Source organism: Talpa europaea (assembly GCF_964194135.1).
Source record: "Talpa europaea genome assembly, chromosome: 8".
In the NCBI taxonomy this organism is placed as follows: Eukaryota; Metazoa; Chordata; class Mammalia; order Eulipotyphla; family Talpidae; genus Talpa; species Talpa europaea.
Genome location: NC_140075.1, coordinates 34921861 through 34944470, shown reverse-complemented (window position 1 = coordinate 34944470; position 22610 = coordinate 34921861). Strand labels below are relative to the sequence as shown.

Here is a 22610-nt window from a genome sequence, read left to right as displayed (position 1 = left end):
CCCTCACAAGGCAGTGCTTAGGGGGAAGATGGTGAGATGAAGTTGCCACCTCCCCCCACTCCCCCAGGCCGAAAAGCAAATTGTTGATGTCAGCTTCAGGGTTCCATTTCTAGGGAGAACTAGACAAGAATGCCTATAGTTTGAGCACCCTTGCAAGGATAAGGGTTTGTGATAAACAACATTGGAACTGTTTCCACACTTGATTTATTGACTTGTCTGTTTCTATTCTGTCACTAACCTGATTGACAATGAAACCCGGGATATGACTTGCAGGGATTTCTGCATGAGTGGGAGCTGCAGGCAGGGCCTCCCCCAGCCTGCTTCGGGCGGGTGCGCCGGCGGGTGGGAGACGTCTGTGAAGGGCTGTTTGCCTGTGAGGAGCGTGTGGAAACGACACGGGAGACGTGGGTGTCTCTAGGGAATTGATTGTCTGTGATGTGAGATGTGTCTGGATTAGGAGGCACTGTGGGTTTGGGTTTGTGTGGTGCAAGCCCTCGGACTGGAGGAGGTAGGTGGGGTTTCCTGCGTAACAGGAGGAGGGGGGAGGTTGCTACACACACAGACACAGCTAACCAAACAGCTCCTTTCCTCACCCTCCCTAGTTTTCCCTCCTAGAGTATTATTTCCCAATTGAGAGACTTGGGAGGCGGGGGTTGGAGGAAAGGAGCGGAAGGCACTGGAGAGCCAAGAACCCAGGGGTCTGGAGGCTCCCTCTCGGCTTTGCGCGCAAGCTGGTACCTGGGAAAGAGAAACAGCTGCGGACAGGTGTGCCCCCCAGGGGCGCGCGAGACGACACGTGGAGGAGTCACCTTCAGTCCCGGAGTTGCAAGCCCAGCCTTGGGGTCGCCCATCCACTTCTCCGGAGTCTGCACGGGATGCAAGCCTGCGCCCCCCTCTTCCCGGGCCGGGCTGGCAGGGGCAGACCCCGTTAGGGAGCGGAACCCCGCCCCTGCCTTGTTACTGGGGAGCCCCGCCCCTCCCGCCGCCGCGGAGCCCCGCCCCCCCGCGCCCGCCCCCCGCCCCCCGCCCCCCGCCCGGCTCGGCGCTCCCCGCGCTCAGTCTCGCCGGCCCCATGCTGCTGAGCGGAGCTCCTCCCGCGGGCTCCGGCCCCGCGCCGCGGGCGCAGGGGGGCGCTGGGGGCGGCCCAGGGGGGTCTCGTCGAGGAACCGGGGGTGCAGGAGCCGGCCCGGGAGGGGGCGGCAGCGGCGGAGTGGCCAAGTGGCTCCGGGAGCACCTGGGCTTCCGCGGGGGGGGCAGCGGCGGAGGGGGGGCCAAGCCGGCGCCCCCAGAACCCGACTACCGGCCCCCCGCACCCTCCCCGGCGGCGCCCCCCGCGCCGCCCCCGGACATCCTGGCAGCCTACCGGCTGCAGAGGGAGCGCGACTTCGAAGACCCCTACTCCGGGGCGCCGTCCGCGTCCACGGCCCTCGCCACCCCCGCGGCCCCCGGCCCCACGCCGCCCCCGCGCCACGGCTCGCCCCCGCACCGCCTTATTCGAGTCGAGACCCCCGGCCCCCCGGCACCCCCTCCGGAGGAGCGGATCTCTGGACCCCCAGCCTGCAGCGACAGGGTGAGTGTCGCGCCGGGCGGGGTTGGGGAGCGCAGGGGAGATGCTCGGAGGGCTGGGGCTTTGGAGAGGGACAAAGGTGGCCTGGCCCAGCCTGGCCTCTCCGTGCCACGGCTCCTGGCGGACACAGTCGTAGCCCCTGACCCCAGGGTTCGCAGCCTTCTTCCACCTTTGTTCAGATTCTCGACCGACTAATATGGGACGTGTGCGCCCAACTCTCCCTCTCTTCCCTAATCGTCGCTCTAGGACTGGGGACCCTCCCCCTCCGGGTTTCTGCGCTCTTCAGCGCAGCCCCCCTCCACTCCACCCTGCCAGTCCCCATCCTAGTCTGCAGCCTCTTTCTAACGGTATTTGAGGCGCCCCCACCCCCCACCGGTTTATAGCCTTTCTGCCCTCTGGGAGCAGCATCTCGCTGCCCTTTGATCTCTGACCCCTCCCTCCACAGAGGAGCCTGCGCAAAGCTCTGCTCCTTCTCCTCTGGGAGCGGGAGCGGGAGCGGGGAGCAAGCATCCTTGCAGGTGCTGAAGCCCCAGGAAAAAGGTGAAGGCTGGGGTTTCTCCCTGTGGACACAGCCAGAGCTGCCCTTTGCCTTGTCAGTGGGACTGGGTGGACTGTTTTCTCAGAAAGCCAGAACAGGCAGCTCTTCTGGAAGGATGCTGACCACTGAGGTCCAGGCAGGCCCATGCCTGCTGTCTTTCCCTTTCTCCCTCCAGCCCCCCCCAGGTATGGGGATAGTACCTGAGACCTGTTGCCCAGAAGGGACTAAAGGGCTGAACTCACTCCTCTCCTTTTGGCCTTCCCCTCTCCAGGTTCATTCTGGGGGATACTAGAGCATTTTGTGGTTACAGGCCTGGGGTACAAGGAAGAGCTGGGCATCCACTATTTCAAAGAACATCCACCTTGCTCAGGGGCTGCTGATGGAGCAGACACCCCTCCTCAGACCTCAGTCCCAGTTCATCTTTACCTCTCCAGGACTGCCAAAAGCCAGCTCCAGATCCCTCTTGCCCTAAATTCTATGACAGCGACTCTGTTGGCTACCCTGTCTCTCTTGTCCCTTTCTACTCACCTCTGGGGCTTACTCCCCTCTTCTCAGCAGAGAACACAGATTTGTTTGGTTGCAGAGCATAGTAGCTCTCTGAATCCCAGTCTGTAGGCTGCAGGCTTCAGGGTTTCAACCAAGAGAGCCTGGTGTCATGAATAACAAATGTGTCAGGGTTAGGGCAGAAGTCTCAGAAATGTGAATTATTTCCCCTGTTGTTCCTGTCATGGGGGCATGATTGCCCATCCTGGGCCAGGAGTCTTGGCCTGCAGAAGGTTCAGGGGAGCTCTCCTCCAAGGCTGTGCTTTCTTCACTTTTCCTTAGGGTCTTCTCCTTCCTAATTATCCCCTAGTGTTGGGTAATGATGTTGGTGACCATGAAGCAGTGGGTCCAGTAAGGCCTTCTTACTGTTGACCAAGTAGTCTCCTCCCTGACACTGCCCGTTGGCACGTGGACATAAGCTGTCCCTGGCCCGCCTCTTCTCTGCCTTAGAGTGGCTTAACAGGCTGTGCTTCAAGCCATAGGCTCCTTCAGGACAAACACCATGCCTGACACAATACTTGGTATAAAGAGGGGTGCATCAGTGCACTGTTCATTTCCAGGGTCCGAGACTCTCCTAACTACAGCTCCCTCTTGTGCATTTCCCCCACAAAGACCCCAGGAAATGGACTATGCCTATACAACCATAAGGAGACCTATTGCCTCTTCTCACCCAGGGCATCCATGCCTCGCCCTGGGCGGGCTCTGTGATCTGTTGGCTATTCAGACCTTGGGGGTCAAGAAGTGTCTGATCCTTTGTCAGACACTGTCCCTTCAGGGACAGGAATGAAACCCAGCAGGATCTCCCAGGAGGCATACAATGTGTGTTTCCTCTATTGGGTGTGATAAGAGGGACCCAGATACTCTCCTAACTGCCCCAGGACATTGTTTCCATGGGTCCTGGGCTTGGGCCATCCCACCATTCAGAGAACATCTCCTACCCCAGAGTTTGGGGTATCCCAGAGCCCATGCTAGGTACCCGAGCTATTCACCCTAAACCCAAGTACCAGGACATCCCTCAAGCCTACTGAGTTCACGTGCCTACAGAGGTCATGCGGAGATGCTGCCCCTGGACAGTGAGCTGGCCCCAGCCTGCGAGACTCTGCTGAGCCACTCTTTCTGTTCTGTGTGGCTGCTTCCTCCCTATTCTCTGTCCCACCTTCTCTTAGCCCTGGTAGGCCTCTTGGCTTACTGATTTTTGGGTTGCTTCCTGAGGTAAAGTGGCGACTCAGGACCAGTATGTGCTGGGCTGACCTGTCCTCCTTCTTCTGGACCCCCTTGGCTGGTGCTGGGCGGGTCAGAAGCCGTGAGCGAGGCTGGGTCAAGAAGTTTGATAACCGCCTGGTGGTGCAGGCGGTTGAGAGCAGTGCTGTGAAGCTGTCTGCAGCCTCTGCAGCGCCAGTTAGATCTGGCCGGCCAGCGAGGGTCCCACATGGTGCAGCAGACCTCTCCTATCTCACCCGCTGCTCCCCTTATTTCAGTCAGTCTGCCTGTTCTGCTCCCCACTCTGTCTCTGGTGAATCCTCTCACCCTCCCGCGAGTCTGGCCTATGCCCCGGTTCTTGTATGTATGGATAAATAAATAAATCTTTAAAAAAAAATAAAGAAGTTTGATAAAATAGGTGGAAATTCTTCTGTGATGAGCCAGAGAGGTTGAGGGGAAATGAGCACAGTAAGTATGGGGCAGACCCTGAGAAATCTGGGGTTCAGAACCATTAGCCTTCTTTCTATGCAAGATTCTATCTCCCAGTCCACCCAGAGACCCACTATTGCAGTTGGCGAGGGCACAAGGGTGACCATCTGGGCAGGCCTGGCAGGGCAGGTGTGGGAGCAGCAGGAGCCGCACCCTGTACCAGGCAGGCAGGCCTTGCCATCTGGCCACAGGAAGAACCTCCTTACAGTGCTGGGCCCTGTCCGACTGCCAGGCCACACTTTGGCAGAGGGCTAGAGAGTCAGTCCTTCCCTTGCTTTGCTCCCTTTTCTCAGATCTTCGTTAGGAAATAACGTGGTCTAATTAGGAAAGGGAGGTGAGTATGGGAAAGGGGCCCTAATTAGATGAAGCTCTGAGCTGCCTGTGGCCATCTGCACAGTGTGTTCTTGGCCTCCATCATGCCAAGATATGTGTGTGTGTGTGTATGAGAGAGAGAGAAAATGAGAGAAAGAGAGAAGCAGACAGAGACAGAGGGATGATGTAAACATTAAGACAGTCAGGCACCCTGTGTGAATTGAATCTGGGCTCTTATTCTGAGCTTGTAGAGGGATTCCTAGGGTTCATGAACCTCCAGAAATTGAGTAAAGACATTTGGATGCATGAAAATTTATCTGGGGGGAAAGCTCCCAACTCAGAGATTCTCATAGGGTTTCACAGGGCCCAAAATATTAAGAACTTTTAAAAATAGATATACCTCAGAGATGGTATCCACGTGGACTTGGACTCTGCAGGCCCAAATTTGGAAACAGTGAACAGACGGGAAGAGAAAAATGAAGGAAACATGCAGGGTGTCTGAAGTTGAGGAAGACACGCCTGCCCCAGGGTTGGGAGGTGTTAGGGGCTGCACTAGGGCCACCCCTTAGCAGTGTTCATTGCGTGTGTACCATCCAGTAACACTGGTCTATTCTCTGGAAGGCACTCACCACCTAGAAGACCTAGTCCTTGGTTTTTCCGAGTTTAATTTTTCTTCTACAACTTCCAGAGTCTGGAGGCCTGAACTGTTCGTCTTACTTGTGATTTCCAGTGAAAGTAGAGAGAGGAAGATAGTCCTCCTCGGGAAGGGAGGGTGGAGCAGAAAAGAGAAGGGTCTATGTCAAGGGACCTTTGCAGACTGGTTAGACCTCTTAACCCTTTGTGACCCAGGCTGGCCATTTGTACTGCTGTTGGTGCTCCAAGAATGGCTGAGGGTTGCAGTCACCATGGGCTGTGTGGCCAGCCCCTGTACCCTACCCAGTGAATGCTGCCTCCTCTCACTGCGGTGCTTATATCTTCTGGAAAACATTTGCAACTTGTTGGCTTTGCCAGTGACTCAGTGACACCTCACCCCTGGTGCTCCACCCATTAGGAGCCTGGAAGAGCTGGGACCCTGTGACCATGGACCAGAACAACTGACCGACTGAGCAAGCCTGGCTGGGGCCTGGGGCTTAGAGGGGTACCTGCTGCCCACTCCCCCTCACCGTAAAGCCAGTGTGATGTCTGAGAAGAGAGGCAGGGCCCAAACCCTGTATGCAGTGAGCCTGTGTCTCCAAAGCCTGCGCCTCGGGTGTGGGGCTTCAGAGCACCCCCAGGTACTGGATTCTTGGAACTGGTTTCATATCTGTCCCTGTGAGCTTCTGGAGGATCCAGAGATTTATAACACAATGGTGGCTTTTTACTGAGCTTCTACCTTGTGTCATTTTGAAGCAGCTGACATGTTTTGGACCAATTGATCCTTACTAACAACCTTACGAAGAGAATTCTCGTAGTCTCCCCGGTTCTATAGTGAGATTCTAGCACAGGAATGTGGAGTCTTGCTTGCTTGGTTTCACATCTAGTCAGAACCAAGCTTTACAGACAGGCAGGCTGCCTCTAGACACTGCTGTACCTGCCTGGACCTTTGCACCTACTGAGAGGAGCCCCACAGAGAGCAGGTTGTTCACTAAGCATTTGCTAATGAACAGGGGAGGGAGACTTTTAGAAAAGGAGTGAGTTCTGTGCTGAGTTCACCATCTTCTGGAGGCTAAAGGCCAGCACTTGTGACTCAGTCCTGAGGTGGCCAAAGGATTAAGATACTTTATAAGGGTCTTAAAAGAGTTGGTGGCATCAATTGCATGTGTGTGGTGTTTGAATGTTTTACAAGCAAGGCATTTCTTTGTAATTAGAAAAGAGTAATAACTAGTGTGTTTCATGTTGAAGGTGTTTCCCGGCAGGTAGAATTAGGAGGGGCACTCCAATAAGTGAGAACAGAGGATACAAAGAGTTTGACCTTGGAGAAGGTAAAAAGTGTACCTTTCCCAAATCGATAGACTTTCAGTGGAAAAAGGTTTTTACTGTTCAGTGTTTTGAAGAAAGGCTGAATTAAACAAAATTAGAATGCTCTCTTTGAACTCAGAGCCCTTAACAGGCTAACGTGTATTTTAAATCTTCAAATAGAGAAAAAAAGATGCTGCATCCTAAGTTTTTCTGGTCACTGAGTCACTGACAGTCAGGAAACCGGAGCCTCAGCCTTACCTCTCCTGTTGACAAACTGAATAAGAGCCTAAAGTTTGAGGCCTTAATGTCTGAGCGTAAGAGATTCTTTTCAGAGCTAACGTTTATTGAGCACTGACTCTGAACCAACTTCTAGGCTAAGGAATTTTACATTTATTGTCCTCTTCCCAGTTCTGTCTACAAGTCTACAGTATAAAAAGCAAAAACAATGAAACAGGCTTCCAGACATTAAATGCAATCTAAAGAAATGGAGGAAAGGAGCAGTTGTAGACTTCAGGGGCCATGTGGAGGCCAAATCCTGTCATCTATTTGGTCCCCCTGCTTCCCCTAGATTCACAAGCCCCATGGATGGGGTTGGGAACTTGTCGCACAGCCCAGCTGCAGAATGGAAGGCCAGACCAGATGGTGGGCCTGCCAGTAATCCTGATAGAGGCTTAGGCAGGAAGAAGTCAAAGCGTGACCGCTTCTCTGGGAGGGCCACTGCCCAGTTGGAGAAGGACATGAGAGGAGTCCTGAAGGCGTCCTGCTGGGTGGCAGGCGGGGTGGAAGACTCGGGGGCCCTCTGGGAAGCAATAACTTACCTACTAGTTGGGAAATGTTTCAGCAGCATTCTGACTCTACCAGAGGGTTTGCCCAAACAGCAACTCTGGTCTTAGGTGCTTCCTTTCAGTCCCTCCCTTCTGCCCTTAGGCAGAGGCCTTGATCCCTATTCTCACATCACTTCTCTTGCTGGTTGATACCTAGTTGCTTAGAGTTGGGGTGAATGGGGATCTGAGAGTATGTTCACATCAGAAGATGGAGAGTCTGGGGAGAAGGAGCTCTTTTGATTATCCAGTGAATATATTGAGAACCTACTGTGTGCCACATCCTGTGCTGGATGCAGGATACAACAGTGAGCAATTTGTTTTTATCTTTTAATATTTATTTATTTATGCATACAAAAGCTAGGATACAGGCTAGATGTGCAGGAAGGTGAGAGGATTCACCAGAGACAGAACGGGGAACAGAACAGGCAGACTGATTGAAACACACTGCTAAGGGGAGCAGCAGGCAAGCCAGGAAAGGTCTGCCTCGCCATGTGGATAGCTCCCTGGCCAGCCAGGGATTGAACTCATGCTGCAGAGGCTGTGGACCACTTCATAGTGTGTTGCTTAACTCCTAGCGCCACCAGGGAGGCCCAACAGTGAGCAATTTGGAGGGGGGCAAAGGAACCATAACCAAATTGTTATAGGGCAAAGGTTTCAGAAGCCTGCAGGCTTAGCTTCCCTCACTAAGGAGTTCTGCCTCCTCACATGACTCAGAAGCCACAGGGAAGAAGCCTCTGATTGGGGTCATATGTGCCCGGGGCAGGTACCATCCTGCTAGCCTCCCCAGCAGGCGTCTTTGCTGCCATTCCTGATCCCCAACCCCTGTGGGCGGCTCCTCTAGGAGCCCCAGCCCAGGGAGGGGGGCTGGGGCTTCCTGGAGCAGGGTGTGGAGCCAGGAACGGAACAGAGGAGCCATTGAGCTGCCCACAGAGCTGCCACCTGGGCGCCCACGGGCATTGCAGGCTGGCGCTGGGAAGGCCCACGCCAGCCTGGGAGGGGTCGTGGCTCTGGGCACCAACCCAGGACTGCAGTGGGAAAAGTGCTGTGTACAGCTCTGACCAGGCTTCGTGAGGGAAGGGCTGGGGGCTCCATAGAATTGGAAGGGCCAGGTCTTGGGCCAGATGCTTCTGCTCACTAAGCAGGGACTCATCCCCCCTGCATGGCCCCTGCCCCACCCGAATTCACGCTTCCTCCCTTTTCTGAATGAACAAGAAAGAGTGCTCCCTTTGTCCATTCTTCCTGTTTCATATGAACTGAGTTCAAAGATATTTACTGGGCACTTTCAGGCACTCGGAATTTAATAGTGAATATGGTTCCTGCCTTCAGGAAGCTCACAGTCTGCAAGAAAACGCAATAAAGCAAGTATTTACTATACAATGTGTTGATGACTTAGCACAGAGGCACCTAACCAGGCCTGGGGGGAGAATGGAAAGAAAGGCTCTCTGAAGAAATGCAATAATCTCATCCGGGTGAAGGGAAAACCTTTGAGGTAAGAAAGAGCATAGAGCTTTTTTTTTTTTTTTTAAAGATTTATTTTTATTTATTTATACAAGCACTGGGTACAGTCAGAAGTGTGGGAGGGTGAGAGAATTCACCAGAGCCAGAGCAGGCAGAAGGACCGAGAAGGTAACAAAGTGTCCTGTGCTAGATATAGGGTCACTGAGGAAGAAAATGGAATCTTTTACATTTTTTTAACTTTGGACATTTTCCTGCTGGAAAACGTGAAGAGCCATTGCTATCCTATTTAAGGATAGCATGTCCGTTGATTCAGTTACTGCTGAGTTGCTGCCACATATGAACCTGAGGCTGGGTGCTGACCAGAATTTCCCCTGGGGTTGGCTGCAGAGCCCCTTTGGTCAGGTGGGTGAAGCTGTGGGTGCCGTTTGCCTGGGAGAAAGCATTTGGGGTGAGTGGATTTCTTTTTATTTGCTTTCTGGAAGGAGGACGAGAGTTAGAGGGCTACAAGGGGAGCTAGGCAGTGAACCAGTGGAAACATTTGTCTAGTGTTTACTGAGATCCAGGTGCTAGTTGGAGCTGGAGAGACAAAAACAACAATGAGCTACACTGAATGCTCTGACGTTGGTGCAGGGGTTCTATGAGAGGGTGGTCTTCTTAGGAGTGGGCAGGGAGCTGAGGGAGGTCAAGGAGTTGACTGAAACAAGGTAAAGAACTTACATGGTGGGTGCTGTCAGGATGTGCTTCAGAGACCCCCAGAGGGTTTTATGGGGTATGCGAGGGTGGGGTGGGGTATGTAGGAATGTGCAGTAGGGATTTCTGAAGTAAGGATGTTCCTTTCTCTATCTCTCCCCTGCGAGCATCCCAGATACACTAACCCAAGGCAGGGGTGAACCCAGGTCAACCCCACGGCCTCCCTCTCCAGCAAGCTCCCACAGTCCTGATCTGGCCCAGAACCAAAGTCTATACCAAGACTGGGGGAAAGACAAAAGTGGCTCCTCCCCATGCTGCAGGACTGGAACCACTTCCCATCAACACCTGTCGACTCAGGGGTGCAGTGCTCCTCCAAGGAGCTGGCAGCCCTGGTAGACTGGGCTCTGCCTCCACCACGAGACTGTGCCCAGCTGGTAGAAAGGCCCTATTGTCCTCAGCTGTACCCCGCCCAAGCACCTTGAGCTCCTCTGCAGGGTGTGTGGCTTGAGGTTTGCTTGGCCTTCACTGAGAGCAGGAAAGAGGGGTACTGTGTGCCACTTGTATGGGAAAAGGCAGCGAGACACATGAAGGGCCCAGGGAGGCCTTTCCTTTCCCTATTCTCCAGGCACCAAAGTGATTTTAGCAGAGCCCAAGTCTTGGCTTCCCTCAGGGCAGTCCTAAGGTGGTCTCTTCCCCAAGACAACCAAGATGCCCTGTGGCTGACAGCATAAATTTTGCAAAAAAGACATGGGTTCTAATCCTTGTTCCTGCACTTACATGGACTGGTCTTGAGCATGTTTGTTTCCTGACTGTTCTGAGTCTCCATTTCCTTAAAATGGGGCTAATACTATACATGACATTGTGATGGATGTTTTAAGGATAATCCAGCAGAGCCTTGCTAAAAGGTGAGAATGCAGCTTTTCCTTCCTGATAATCAGCAAATATTATTTCATTCAGCATCTGGGAACATGCTGGCAGGCACAGACTACATAATCTCCGAGTCATCTCACTTTTCCCTGCTTGCTCTTTGAACCCCTCCAACACCTTTGTAACCAGTTCTCTGAATTAATTCCCCCTGTTAAACCCCTAGTGTAGGCCTTTGTCCTGACTGGCTGAGGCAGGCCATGAGCCCAGGGCCTCATCCTGGCCATTTAACCTAGGGGTGCTGGGGCACAAAATTAACAGAAAGATAGAGCACTTTTGTGGCAGCCTATTGGGAGGTAGCCCTGCAAAGATTGAACCAGCAAGTGTCCCTATTTAAGCTCAGAACCTGCCCTTTTGAACCTGCGCCTCTGGAACTAAGGTGTGCTGCCCAGAATTGCTGCTACCATCTGGGGGAAAACAGCACTGTCTTTTAGTTGTCTAAAGCCTACCTCTTCACTCTTTTCCCACAGTTGGCAATTCTAGAAGACTATGCGGACCCATTTGATGTTCAAGAAACCGGTGAGGGCCCATCAGGAGCTTCAGCAGCCCCAGAGAAGGTGCCTGAAAATGATGGCTACATGGAACCCTATGAAGCCCAAAAGATGATGGCCGGTGAGTGCTAAGGAAGAGCTAGGGGCCAGGGGTTCTCCCTGAGTCCTGGATATCTGCAGTACAGGTTCCGCAACACACAAACCATTTTCTGATTTCTAGAAAATGAGAGAAAACCTTTGCCAGGTCCTTGGGGAGGATGGCTAATAACTTCAAGATAGTCATTTTGGAGAAGGGGGTGTGACGTGTGGTACCTCAAACCTGAAGCAGTAGAGAAAGCCACAAAGCCAAAGATCAGACAGATAGAAGTATTTGGGAGAGTCAAGAAGGGTAAAATAGTTACATGGGCTGGAGGGTATGGGGCTTGGGGACATGTATTAATGATCCTTAAAAAAAAAGAATCACAGGCTTTGGGGAAGGTGGTGAATTTGAAATGATGTGAAACCTGATGGTAATTGGAAGCATGCCACTAGAAATGCAGATGCAGCGTACATAAGATTGGGCAAATAGTTCAAGAACTGAGAGCAGGGAGAAATGTGTAAGACCTGATCCTGGAGAGCAGAGGCTAAGAGCAGATCCAGAGAAAGACCAAAAGGGGGTGATCAGAGAGGAGCTGGGGTGAGTCATTCTAAACCAAAGCCCCAGGGCAGGATGAGGGGAAGGTCTATTCAGAGGCAAATAATCTTAGTGCTGGGCAAACGGAGAAGCAAAGATGAGAAAAGCCTAGAGGCCAGTAAAGGGCCCCAAAGACTGAAATGAGTTCTTTGGACTTGCTCCAAAGGGGGGTAGGAGCCATTATGAATTCTTGAGCAAGAGAAGAACAGGATGTATATGGCTTTTTAAGAGGATTGCTAGGGATTTGGCCTGCAAAACAGACTGGAAGAACTGAGCATGAGAAAGATGAGTTACCACGCTGTTGTGGAGATTGTTGAGGCTTTAAGGAACCAATACTAACACCCCTTTCTTCCCTCCCTGTAATTGGAAATAATTAAGAAATAATATTAAGGAAGAAGACAGATGGAGATAATGTTGACTTCATTACTAACAAAGGTGACTGGAAAATAGTACTTAGCTACGTTACTACATTGGGCTTCTTAATACGTTGCCATAGAATTAAGCTTGCTCACGTAGGCTTGGACAGTGCACTAGAGCCATAGGCCTCTGCTTGGGGGCAGGAAGAGAAAGGACCAGAATGTTCTTTCTATAAGAAGGAAGATCTGAGAAAGAGGGTGAGCCTCCGCGGGCTGACCAGATAAGTTGCTCTCCCTCCCTGGGCCATGAGAGTGAGGGGCAGAGTGGTCAGGGGTGTTATTCCTAGAAGCCCATGGAAACATGGGACCGTGCAATGAAGCTTGGCTTTAGCAGTGATCTAGGTATGGAGGAATAAGGGTGAACATCGTCAGATACTGGCAATGAGCAGATGGGATTCAGAGAATGAAGAATGCCCAGGACTAGAGAGGAGAGTGTAGTGGACAGAAATGGAGAAAGTGAGGAGGCAACTATCCAATTTAGATCTGAAGGGAGCGGACTCCTAAGAGGCCCATAAATGTCCCGGAGGTATATGTGAAAATTGGTACGTGTTTCTAGGGAGCAGTTCCCTAGCTTTGAGCAGATTTTCACTGGCATCAGTGACTCAAAAAAGAAAATCACAGAGCAGACTAGAACTTTGGGGGGAAGTGGTGAGTTTGAAATGTCAAAGTGAAACATTTTTATGGCAGTTGGAAGAGTATAGGTGCAAAGAGTGTTTGAGACTGGGTGTGTTATTTAAGGAGTGAGAGCTAAGGGAATGAAAATCCTCGTCATGGGTAAAAGACCAAAAGAGGGCCCAAGAAGACAGCAAGTCGGGATGACCAGAGAGGGCAGCCCATTAAAATGACTCCTCAAAGAGGAGTGGCAGGAGGGGGTATCAGTATCTAAGCAACAGAGAAGGGTTTTCTATTTCTTGAGAAACAAAGAAATAAATGGAACTGAGTAGCAAGAAGGAGGTGGACCAGGCGTGGATCCTGCCTCAGTTTCCTAAATGTGCAAGCCTCAGCTCCCGAGTCCTTGCTGGCCATCAATCATAGGATCTTTCTGTTGTCTCTTACTCCGGTGCCCCTCTGCCCTGCCTCCACTGGGTTGAATAATTTTGGAATCCCAGATGTATTTTGAAGGCAGGGGATCCCAATGTGCAGCCACCTGGCTCCCCCAGAGCCAGCAGCATCTCCTCTAAAGGAGACTTGGCTTGTGCTGAGGAGCTCTACCTGGGGAGCTGAGCCAGGCAGCCCAAGCTGTGCTCACACCTCCCCCTGTTGCCTTTCCCCGGCAGAGATCCGGGGCTCCAAGGACACTGCGGCTCAGCCCTTGCCTCTGTATGACACGCCCTATGAGCCAGAGGATGAGGGGACCACTCCAGAGGGTGAGGGGGCCCTCTGGCCCCGGGAGTCTCGCCTGCCTGAGGATGATGAGAGGCCCCCTGAGGAGTATGATCAGCCGTGGGAGTGGAAGAAGGAGCGGATTTCCAAAGCCTTTGCAGGTGAGTCCTGGGTGGAGAGGACCGTTGTGTCTGGCCCTCTGAGCAGCTTTCCAGGCTGAGGGGAGTGGAGAGAGTGGTCTCTGGAGGCTTGGGGGCAGCCCAGGAGCTGGGCTCAAGGAAACTGTAGTTAAGTCTGCTCCACGAGAGTGGTGAGCTGGGCAGTGTGGACGCAGCACTGTGTGCAGGGCCAGGATGGGCGCAGCAGGAGGAAGGCGGCTCCCTGCCTCACCACCTCTCAGAGGCAAAGAGGCATGGGCCGCTTCTGCCTCTGGGAGGTTGGGTATATTTAAAAATAAAGAAATTCCAAACAAAATGATGAAGCTTGTGGCATATGTTAAATACTTACACGTAACAAAAGAGCGCATTTAAATCCTCCGAACAATGAAAACAGCTGTCCGCGTAACCTGAATTAGAGGGCTGTGCTTGCCTGTGTCGGACCAGGGGTGCCTAGCCCCTGGTGATTTCTGACCAGTGGGGACTGGCGGGGAGAGAGAGGCTGTGAGAACCCTTTGCTGAATGAAGACCAGGTTTTTTCCTACACCAAGCACCCTAGTGTGTATCCCAGCCAGGCCCAGAATCCAACTTGGAGAGAGGTGTGTGTTGGGTCTGAGTAGGTGGAGCAAGAGCCTGTTGTATGGAGATGGCTTCAGCTCTTGGAGCCTTGATTTGGTGAGAACATGAAGGACTTAAATGCCATTTCTCTTTCCCACTCCCTTCTCCCCTCTCCCCTCCTTGGGCGAGGGGCCTCATCCTCCAGCTGGTCCCAGCTCTCTTCAGCTGTGTCTTCCCCACACTGGCAGCCAGACCCAGAAACCACAAGTTTCTAATTTGCTTCCTGTAAAGCACACAGCACCATAGAGGATAGGCCGTTTATCTCCAGAAGTCTCCTTGGAGAATCAATACTGTTTGGATTGCTTAATGGGAAAATCTATGCTCGTCATTAGGAAACCTCGTTAGCAGCCCTGCAGCCGCCAGTGGCATCACTCTTCTAATTGTCAAGGCTCAGGATTTAGGGGAGGGGAGGTAAATTTCAATAAAAACGTCTTCCCTGAGAATTCCTGACAGCTTGAAGTTGTGCTGTTTCATTCCTGCCGCATGAGCTCCCAAGCTTCCGGGAAAGCAGGAAGAAAGGTAGAGCTGGGGGTGCCAGGAGGCTGTGGGAACTGGGTGTGGTGCTGGGAGGTGTGGGCAGCTCCTTGTTCTTCTTTTCCTCCTTCCCCGGTGCCTTTGGGCCCTGGAGGTTTGTGAGAGGTCAAATAAAGGGGACCCACAGGCTGGCAGAGCAAGACCCTGCACCCTGCTGCTTGCCACTTAAGCCTCCTGCCCTTGACCAGGCTGGCCTGGTGAGTCAGTGAGGCTCTGCCCAGCCCTCTGAGAGTCCTGTTGTCCCCTCAGAAGCCATCCCTGCTGCTACTCTGACCTCTTCCTTTCTAGGCTGTCCTGTGTCCTGACTCTGAGTTTGGTCTCAACCTCTGCCTCTCTCTGTCTCTGTCACTGTCTCTCTTCTCCCTGCTGCTACTGGCTCCAGTTGACATTAAGGTCATCAAAGACCTACCTTGGCCTCCACCTGTGGGACAGCTGGACAGCAGCCCCTCCCTGCCTGACGGGGACAGGGACATCTCCGCTCCAACCTCACCCCTCCCTGAACCCAGCCTGGAGGACAGCAGCGGTGGGTCCTGTGTGGGGCTTCTGGCCAGGGCGACATGTCTTCTCAAGCCTCAGGCCCTGTGGGCTTAAGTTGGAGGAACTCAGAAGTGGGGCAGGGTTTGAGGAGCCTTCCTACAGGAGGAAGAGGAGAGAGAAAAAAGCACGTATTTCTCCCTCTCCAAAGCTATGGGGAAGGTGTCTCCGAAGGGAAGCTTCTTCCAAATAGCTTCCCCACCGGGCCACAAAAATCCACTATTTTAAATACACTTCTTTGGCTCTGGTTGACCAGATCTTTCAGCAGTGCAAATCACTCCTGAGGTGGGTGGGGTGATGCTGGCACAGGATGAGCCTGCTTTGGTAAATGGAAGAATGTGATTTTCACATCTGGGGACTAAAAGACAGTAAGGGCTTGAAAGGCTACAGGAGAGAAAAAAAGTGCCCAAATGAGAAGCAAGACAGCACCAAACGCTTACCAGTTTAGTTTTATCCAAAATGGGCAGCCAAAGTGTGTGTGCATGGGGCTGTGTGTGTGTGTGTGAGCACCTGTTTGCACATCTGTATCTAAGTATGAGCAGGTCTTTTAAAAAGGATGAGGGAAGATCTCTGTCACTTGTGCATTTGTGCCTGTGGCCTGTCAGGCCTGGCCAGGGAAGGCAGAGCTAAGGCTGGGCTGTGGGTGGGGGAGGGGAGCCTGTGGGCAGCCACCTGGGGGCGGGGTAGGGTGGGCCTGCTGGTGGCTTTGGGCAGAATTAGCCTGTCAAGATGGCACCAGGGGGAATCGGATAATTGTTCTCAGATCGATAAGTCATTTCTACAGAATGGCTTGGCAGGGTGATTTGGAGAACCGTAATGAACTCTGAGGAGGAGAAAGAAACAATATTATCAGCGCTGAAGCCACCCTGAGGGGGATGGAAGACAGTCGGCTGCTCCAGAGGGAGCAGCTTAAGTGGTTTCTCAGGTTGCTCCTCCCTCCTCCTCCCACGCTGTGGGGACTGGGAAGCCCCATGTGGCATTAGAGCGCTGGGGTCCACCCCCACCACCACTCGGGCAGTGCCCAGGATTCAGGCCCATGAGCATGCCTGCCCTTCCAGAATAGTCTCTTGACCCTTTTCTGCAGGAATTGGGGTGGGGCGCTGGCTAGTCAATAGTATGGCTCTACCTCTAGGGCCCTCAGAGTCTATGACTGGTATATCCCCCACAGCCCAGTTTGAAGGATCTGAGAAGAGCTGCCTGTCACCTGGCCGGGAGGAGAAGGGGCGGCTACCTCCCCGACTCTCCGCAGGGAACCCCAAGTCAGCCAAGCCCCTAAGCCTGGAGCCCAGCAGCCCCCTGGGGGAGTGGACAGACCCAGCACTGCCTTTGGAAAACCAGGTGTGAGTGTCTGTGTCCAGCTGGGGACTCTCTCCCCTCCCTTCCCCTCCTGGCATTGTCTGGCCTGCAGGGGATGCCCGCATGGGTGGGCCTGGATGGCGAGGACCCAGCAGAGATGCCCCCTTCCTCTCTTTGTCCTCAGCTGGTACCACGGGGCCATCAGTCGAACAGATGCCGAGAACCTGCTCCGGCTGTGCAAAGAGGCCAGCTACCTGGTGCGGAACAGTGAGACCAGCAAGAATGACTTCTCCCTCTCCCTCAAGTGAGTGGGGGCAGCTGCCGGTGGGGGGGCAACCAACAGGGCAGGAGAGTCTCCAGTATTCACCCTCCCCCTAAGTTGGGGATAACCCCAGCCCTGTGAACATTTGTCCACTCTTGGTTGGGTCTGGGATCCTGAGTGGGCTGCGTGTCAGCCCTGCTCTCACGGAGCTCACAGCCCTTGGAAGGAAACTAGAGCTGCAGCCTCCAGAGCAGAAGGCTCTATCACTTACTGTGTGGCCTTGCCACCCCACGCCCACCCCGGACCCCCCAGGACCTCAATTTCCTTGCTTATAAAATGGAAGATTAATAATATCTATCTTATAGGAAAAGGTTAAATGAAATAATGTATGAAAAGCACAGCATGATGCTATGTGCTCAATAAATTACCACCATTTTGATCATTCATGGAAATCCAGGAGGGTCTAGAAGCACAGACGAGGAAATAGGTGCTTTGCCTGAGGGAATCTACCGGTTGGAATGGAGGCTGGGTCCTGGGAGGAAGGTGGAACATTAGACCCAAAGTTATTCTTAGAGAAGTGGGCTGGTCTGGGTGCTAATGGCTGACACTGAACTTTAAAGAGCTCTGGAAGAGGCAGGGTCCTCCCTTCCCATCAGCCTTCCTCCCCCGGGAGCTGATATACACAGACCAGCATTGGCCTCCCAGGCTTTCCTGGCAGCGTGGCCAGCCCTCCCCTTGGCACCCACGGGTTCTGCCTGGTGGAGCCTGCACCCCTCCATGAGGCAGTGGTGTGTTCATTCACATCCCCCATCACTACCGGGCATGTGTACCACTTCCTACCCTGCTTCCTGGGGGGCATTAGAGTACTCCCCCACTTCAAACATAGCTCATATATATGGAAATTTGAGACTAGTAAACAGATGCATTGGAGGATAATTGTTCAACTTCACTATAGGATAATGGAAAAATCATCAAAATATTGTTCGATATAACCTGAATTCCATTCTTGAATTAATAAAACTAGCTATGTGATCTTAGGCAAATTAGTTAACCTTTCTGGCCTTGCTTTCTAAACCCTTTGCAAAATGTGTGGGTAGATACCTTTTAGGTTTCTTCCATCTCCCATACTCTGGGAGTCTGCAAATTAGCATAAAATCAAAGGAACACTTAAGAAAAATTCATCTGTCAAAAATTTGAGTTACTTCACTGCAGGAAGGTGTATTGCTTTAAAAATTATAGTTAAAATTCATAGAGCATTTACTGTGTGCCAAGCAGTATATACTCTTCCAGGCCAACTACCACATTGCCAGACGCGTCTCTTGTTTATAGACAGAAAATAGATTCAAAGAATTATGTGACTTGCTCAAGAGCATCAGCTAAAAAAGTGCCAAAGCAGGATCTGAACCCAGCTCAGTCTCTATCCATGGAATGCACCATGCTTCCATTGCACAGCTCACTGAATCTGGTACCATCCAAGGCCAGGGAAAACCCCAGAGATCTGGCTTTAGAGCCAAGCAGAGGCCAGCAAGCAAGCAGAGGCCAGCCAAGCTCAGCTGCCCTGCCTTAGTCTAGGGAGCAAAAGAGGGAGGCAGGGCTGGATACCAACTCCAACCCAGGCTGTTCTGGCCCCGCCAGCATCTGTCTGCCAGAGCCTTGTTTGCATATAAATGGTTTCACTGAAATACAATTATGGTTTCTCTTCTCTCTGTAATGGAAGGGCTTTCACTGGTAATTAAACAGCTTCCTCAAAAAAGCTATGCCAGCCCTGGCCCTGTGGCCCAGCTGGCCCCACCCTGGCTCCCTGAGGGCTGGGTAAGGGCTCTGCTGTATCCTAATGGACCCTTGGGACTTTGTCCCAGGAGATTGGTTCTACAGATGGAGACTGGGCTCTCAGCTTCCACCTAAGTTCACTGGCCACTTGTTGCCCTTGGCCAGATCTGCCCCTCAATGGGGAAGATAGATTGCACAGCTTTCGGGAGAGGCGATTCTCCCAAGTGGACTGTGGAGAAGGGACTGTCCCAAAACTGGGAGAGGGGCTAGGGAAAGCAGGGCCCACCGCCTAGGGCCTGGGTCTTGGCAAACAGCAGGCCAGGGAGGGTAACCACACACTGCCTCCCCTCTTTACAGTCCAGAGGCTGTACATTCTCCTCAGTTCTTGGCTCCTTGCCTAGGGCCTGTGTGGTCTCTGTCAGTCTCAGCTGTTATCTTAACCCTACAGATGAAGGGTGGCCCCACACCCTGACACACACATGTACCCAGCCCTGGATCCCCCAGCAGGCTTACACTATACCGTGAGGGTGAGGTGGGTGGCGTTAAGGGCCTGTTTCATGCCCCCCTCCCATTCTTCATGTCAATCTTCCCACTCTCCCCATTTTTAAACTCGTAGCCCTAGAAATTAGGTGCAGTGAGAACCCTCTTTGTACCCAGACGGGGAAGACAGGTGAGGTTAGCCAACCTCATCTCTCAAGAGTGGAGGCCTTATGATGAAAGGATCCTCCCCTCATTAGCCTACCACCCAGGACATCTGAGAACTCGCCAGAACTCTGAGCAGGGGGTTCTTTATCCTGTGGGCAAGGCTGGGCACTAATGCTGGTTTCCTGGATTTGTGGTGGGGAGAGGCAGTGAGTGTGTTTTCTGAGGAAGGGACAGGAGCTGCAGCCTGGGGAACTGATGATGTCACCCCAGACTGAAAATTAACAGGGGCTTGGCCCTAGGCCCAGAGAGCAGGAGGGTGAAGGTATGTCCCAGATCAGACAGCTGAACACTCCCAAATTTGCTTCTGGAGCAGCTCTCCCCCACCACTCTTTGCAGAAGCCTCCCTTATTGCCACATGTCCACCCACTGACCTGCCAACAGTCCTGTGTTTCCACCTGGAGGCTCCAACAGGTGTCCTCCCCCGTACCTCAGCGAGGGGTGGGTAACATGGCCCTGACCGCATAGGCTGGAGATCAGCGGTGCCCCATCCCAGCACCGGGGGTGGCAGTTACGGGTATCTCCTGTACCACCTGCACACACCCTGAACACTCTCCACACATTCCTGGCATATCTAGTGCTCTCGCCACCAGTGGCCAATGCCTACTGCTACCTGTTCAGAAACTCCCCTCTGCCCACTTAATGCTTTCTGCACCGACCTCCACCTTCCCTGGCTGCCTCCCTCTCTCAGCGGGCTCCGCCTGGAGTGGGGCAGAGAGGAGGGCTGGAGAAGGGCCCCCACTCACCAGGGTTTCCTCTCCTCTTCCCAGGAGCAGTCAGGGCTTCATGCACATGAAGCTGTCCCGGACCAAGGAACACAAGTATGTGCTGGGCCAGAACAGCCCGCCCTTCAGCAGCGTCCCTGAAATCGTGCATCACTACGCCAGCCGCAAGCTGCCCATTAAGGGGGCCGAGCACATGTCCCTGCTCTATCCCGTGGCCATCCGGACTCTGTAGACGCGAGGCCCAGGCGCGCTGTGACGGATCTGGACCCAGCCCTGCGCCCACCCCCTGGCCGAATGCTGTGGCTCTTCCCGGGGACGCGACCTGTGATCTCCCAAACCTTTCTTCCCCTCTCCCCGATACCGAGTGGAAGCTGGAGATTCCTTAATTTATTTTGCAGGGGAAGGGCTAGCAGAGCCTCGGTGGCAAGGGTGGCCTGGAGCTGAGGACAAAGACTCCCTGGGGAAGGGCTAGCCCTGGGGGAAGGTGGCTTCAGGACCCTGGGTCTCCCGGGGGGTTTCAGATCTGCAGCTCCAGCCCCTTTGCGCCCCTCGGGAGGCGGTGGCGACCCCCCCCTTCCCCTGGGCCAGCGCGGGGGGAGCTGGTGGCGGCTCGCGGGGCGCCAGGACCGCTCTGCCGCCCCCCCAAGCCGCCGAAGGCCTCGGCCCCAAGTCTGCTGCGGGGCCCGGGCGAGGCACCAGGGTGGGGAGAGGGCAGGGCCGGAGAAACCCGCGCAGTCCTCGGCCGCGCCGGCTCCCGGCCAGAGGCAATAAATAAACCGAGTCCCGCCAGGCACCGCCGCGTCCGCGCCTGCAGCGCCGCGCCCGGGGCTGGCGGGGGAGGGCGCGGCGAGGCGAGCACGGATTCTGTTTATAAATCAGCTCTGGAGCAGACCCGGGCCGGCTGCGAAAAGCACTTTCGAAGCATCAAGTTCTTGCCTTTGACGAGATGTCAAAACATCCCCCCCACCCCGCCCCCGCCCTGGCTGGGGGCGCCCGGAGGCGGCGGCCGCGCGGCGCCCCCTCCCCGGCGAGTCGGCGAGCGCGGCTCCCCAGGAGCGCGTCCAATTTCCTGCCAGCAGCCCGAGTCGGGGAGGAGGGAGCCGCGGGGAGACAAAGAGGCAGCGCGCCAGGCGGGAGGGAGCGGGGCGGCCCTGCCACGCGGAAGCCGCGCGCCCCCGGAGGCTGGAAAGCAGGCGCGGCGCTTTGCATTTTCCTTCCCAGAGGAAGCAGGGCCCGCCGCGCCTCCCCCCACCGCCCCCCTTGATGAATGGGTCCGGCCCCCCGAGACCTGCAGCCTGCAGGCGGGGTCGGGACCTCCCCGCGCCGCGCGCGCCGCTTGCAGCAGGCTGGCGGGGCCGTCCGCGCTCGCCCCCTGCTGGCCAGGCCTGGGGCTGCAGGCCCCGGCAATACCCGCCGGGCCGCCAGGAGGAGCTGCTGGCAGCGCCTCCGGGCCCGCCTCCTGCTCCCCCGGGGCTCGCTGACAGACGGCCGCCCGGCCGCGCACACCCCTGGGAGGGCAGTGTAGGATCTGGGGTTTTCTCATCTAGTCGCTGTTTTATCGAAATGTGATCTCCTATAAGAATTCTGTGGGAACAGCTGAAATTGGGCATTGCTTCAGAAATTCCCTCACAGAGGGCAGCCTGTCTTTAAGCAGACCTGGAGGGTTTCCAGTCATTTTACAGATGAGAAGAGAGGCCCACAGAAGTTAGGCGGTGCTCATCTGTCTCCTTGCTGTCATCTAGTTACCTGAGGACCTGCATGTTTCTTACACTACCTTGAGGCCTCGGGTGTCAGGAAGGGCACCCCTGATCAGGGAAAGGGGTGTCCAGTTGGACACCCACACTTGGTTGTGGGCAGCATCCTTTATTCAGTGGATTCTGGCAAGCTCAGAGTGTCTGGACCAGCCTCAGTGAGTGACTTCCACTGCCAGTACAATACTTACTGAGCCCTGGGGCATAATAAAAAAATACTGAGAGCAGAAAAGTGATTTATTTGTAAAGGACACAATCGGAACTAGAAGAGGAGAGAAGGGTTGAGGAGTACTTATTAAGCCAGGTTCTAATCACAGTACATATATAAGAATTTGAGAGAAGGTCAATTGTGCTGTTAGGCTCAGATGCAGAAGGGGTCCCTATAATATGCTCTCGTGGATCCAGCCTCTACCCCCTCCAAAGCATTTACCAGCCTTTTTTTGTCAGTGGGGAGCCCAGAGGAGAGGAAGTTGAGGGAGGAATTCTAAGATGCCAGCATCTGTGCTCCTGGTTCATCCTTAGGCACGTGTACTCACGTGCGCACGCACCCACACACACCCACAAACACACACACACTCGTTAACACCTGTCTTTTGAGTTTTTGTCTTAGTTTGCAAGAAGAGGTGTCACTTTGTCCCAAAACAATAAAAACTCCCCACTAGTCCCCACACAGTGCCTACCACTTCTCCAGGCTGACACATTCTAGGCATGTGGGTTCCCGAACCCACATGGAGTGACTGACCATGGCCACCTGGACCAAAGTCAAGAGGTGCGGATGGGGAGAAGGCTGAGGGAACCAGAAACAGAAGGTACCAAGATGAGATGCAGCCCAAACGTCTGTCAGCTCAGCAGAGGGTGAAGCCCCTAGCCACGAGGC

At 53.9% G+C, this 22610-nt stretch overlaps 1 protein-coding gene across 4 annotated transcripts; it reads left to right on the top strand.

Moving 5' to 3' along the window:
• Window positions 1–874: 874 nt before the first annotated feature.
• SHF (Src homology 2 domain containing F) lies at window positions 875–20214 on the top strand (the record flags this gene model as incomplete). 4 transcript variants are annotated; one of them, XM_084239732.1, is made up of 7 exons in its annotated part: window positions 875–1570; window positions 10954–11095; window positions 13341–13547; window positions 15076–15216; window positions 16396–16567; window positions 16708–16827; window positions 20028–20214. In XM_084239732.1, exons 1-7 carry the CDS (start codon window positions 1073–1075, stop codon window positions 20212–20214), a joined length of 1467 nt encoding a protein of 488 aa, XP_084095858.1. In that variant the 5' UTR covers window positions 875–1072. The 4 variants fall into 4 exon arrangements, with proteins under 4 accessions (XP_084095858.1, XP_084095859.1, XP_084095860.1 ...); XM_084239733.1 differs by lacking the exon at window positions 15076–15216; XM_084239734.1 differs by lacking the exon at window positions 20028–20214 and having other exon boundaries at window positions 16396–16565; window positions 16708–16794.
• Window positions 20215–22610: the final 2396 nt, after the last annotated feature.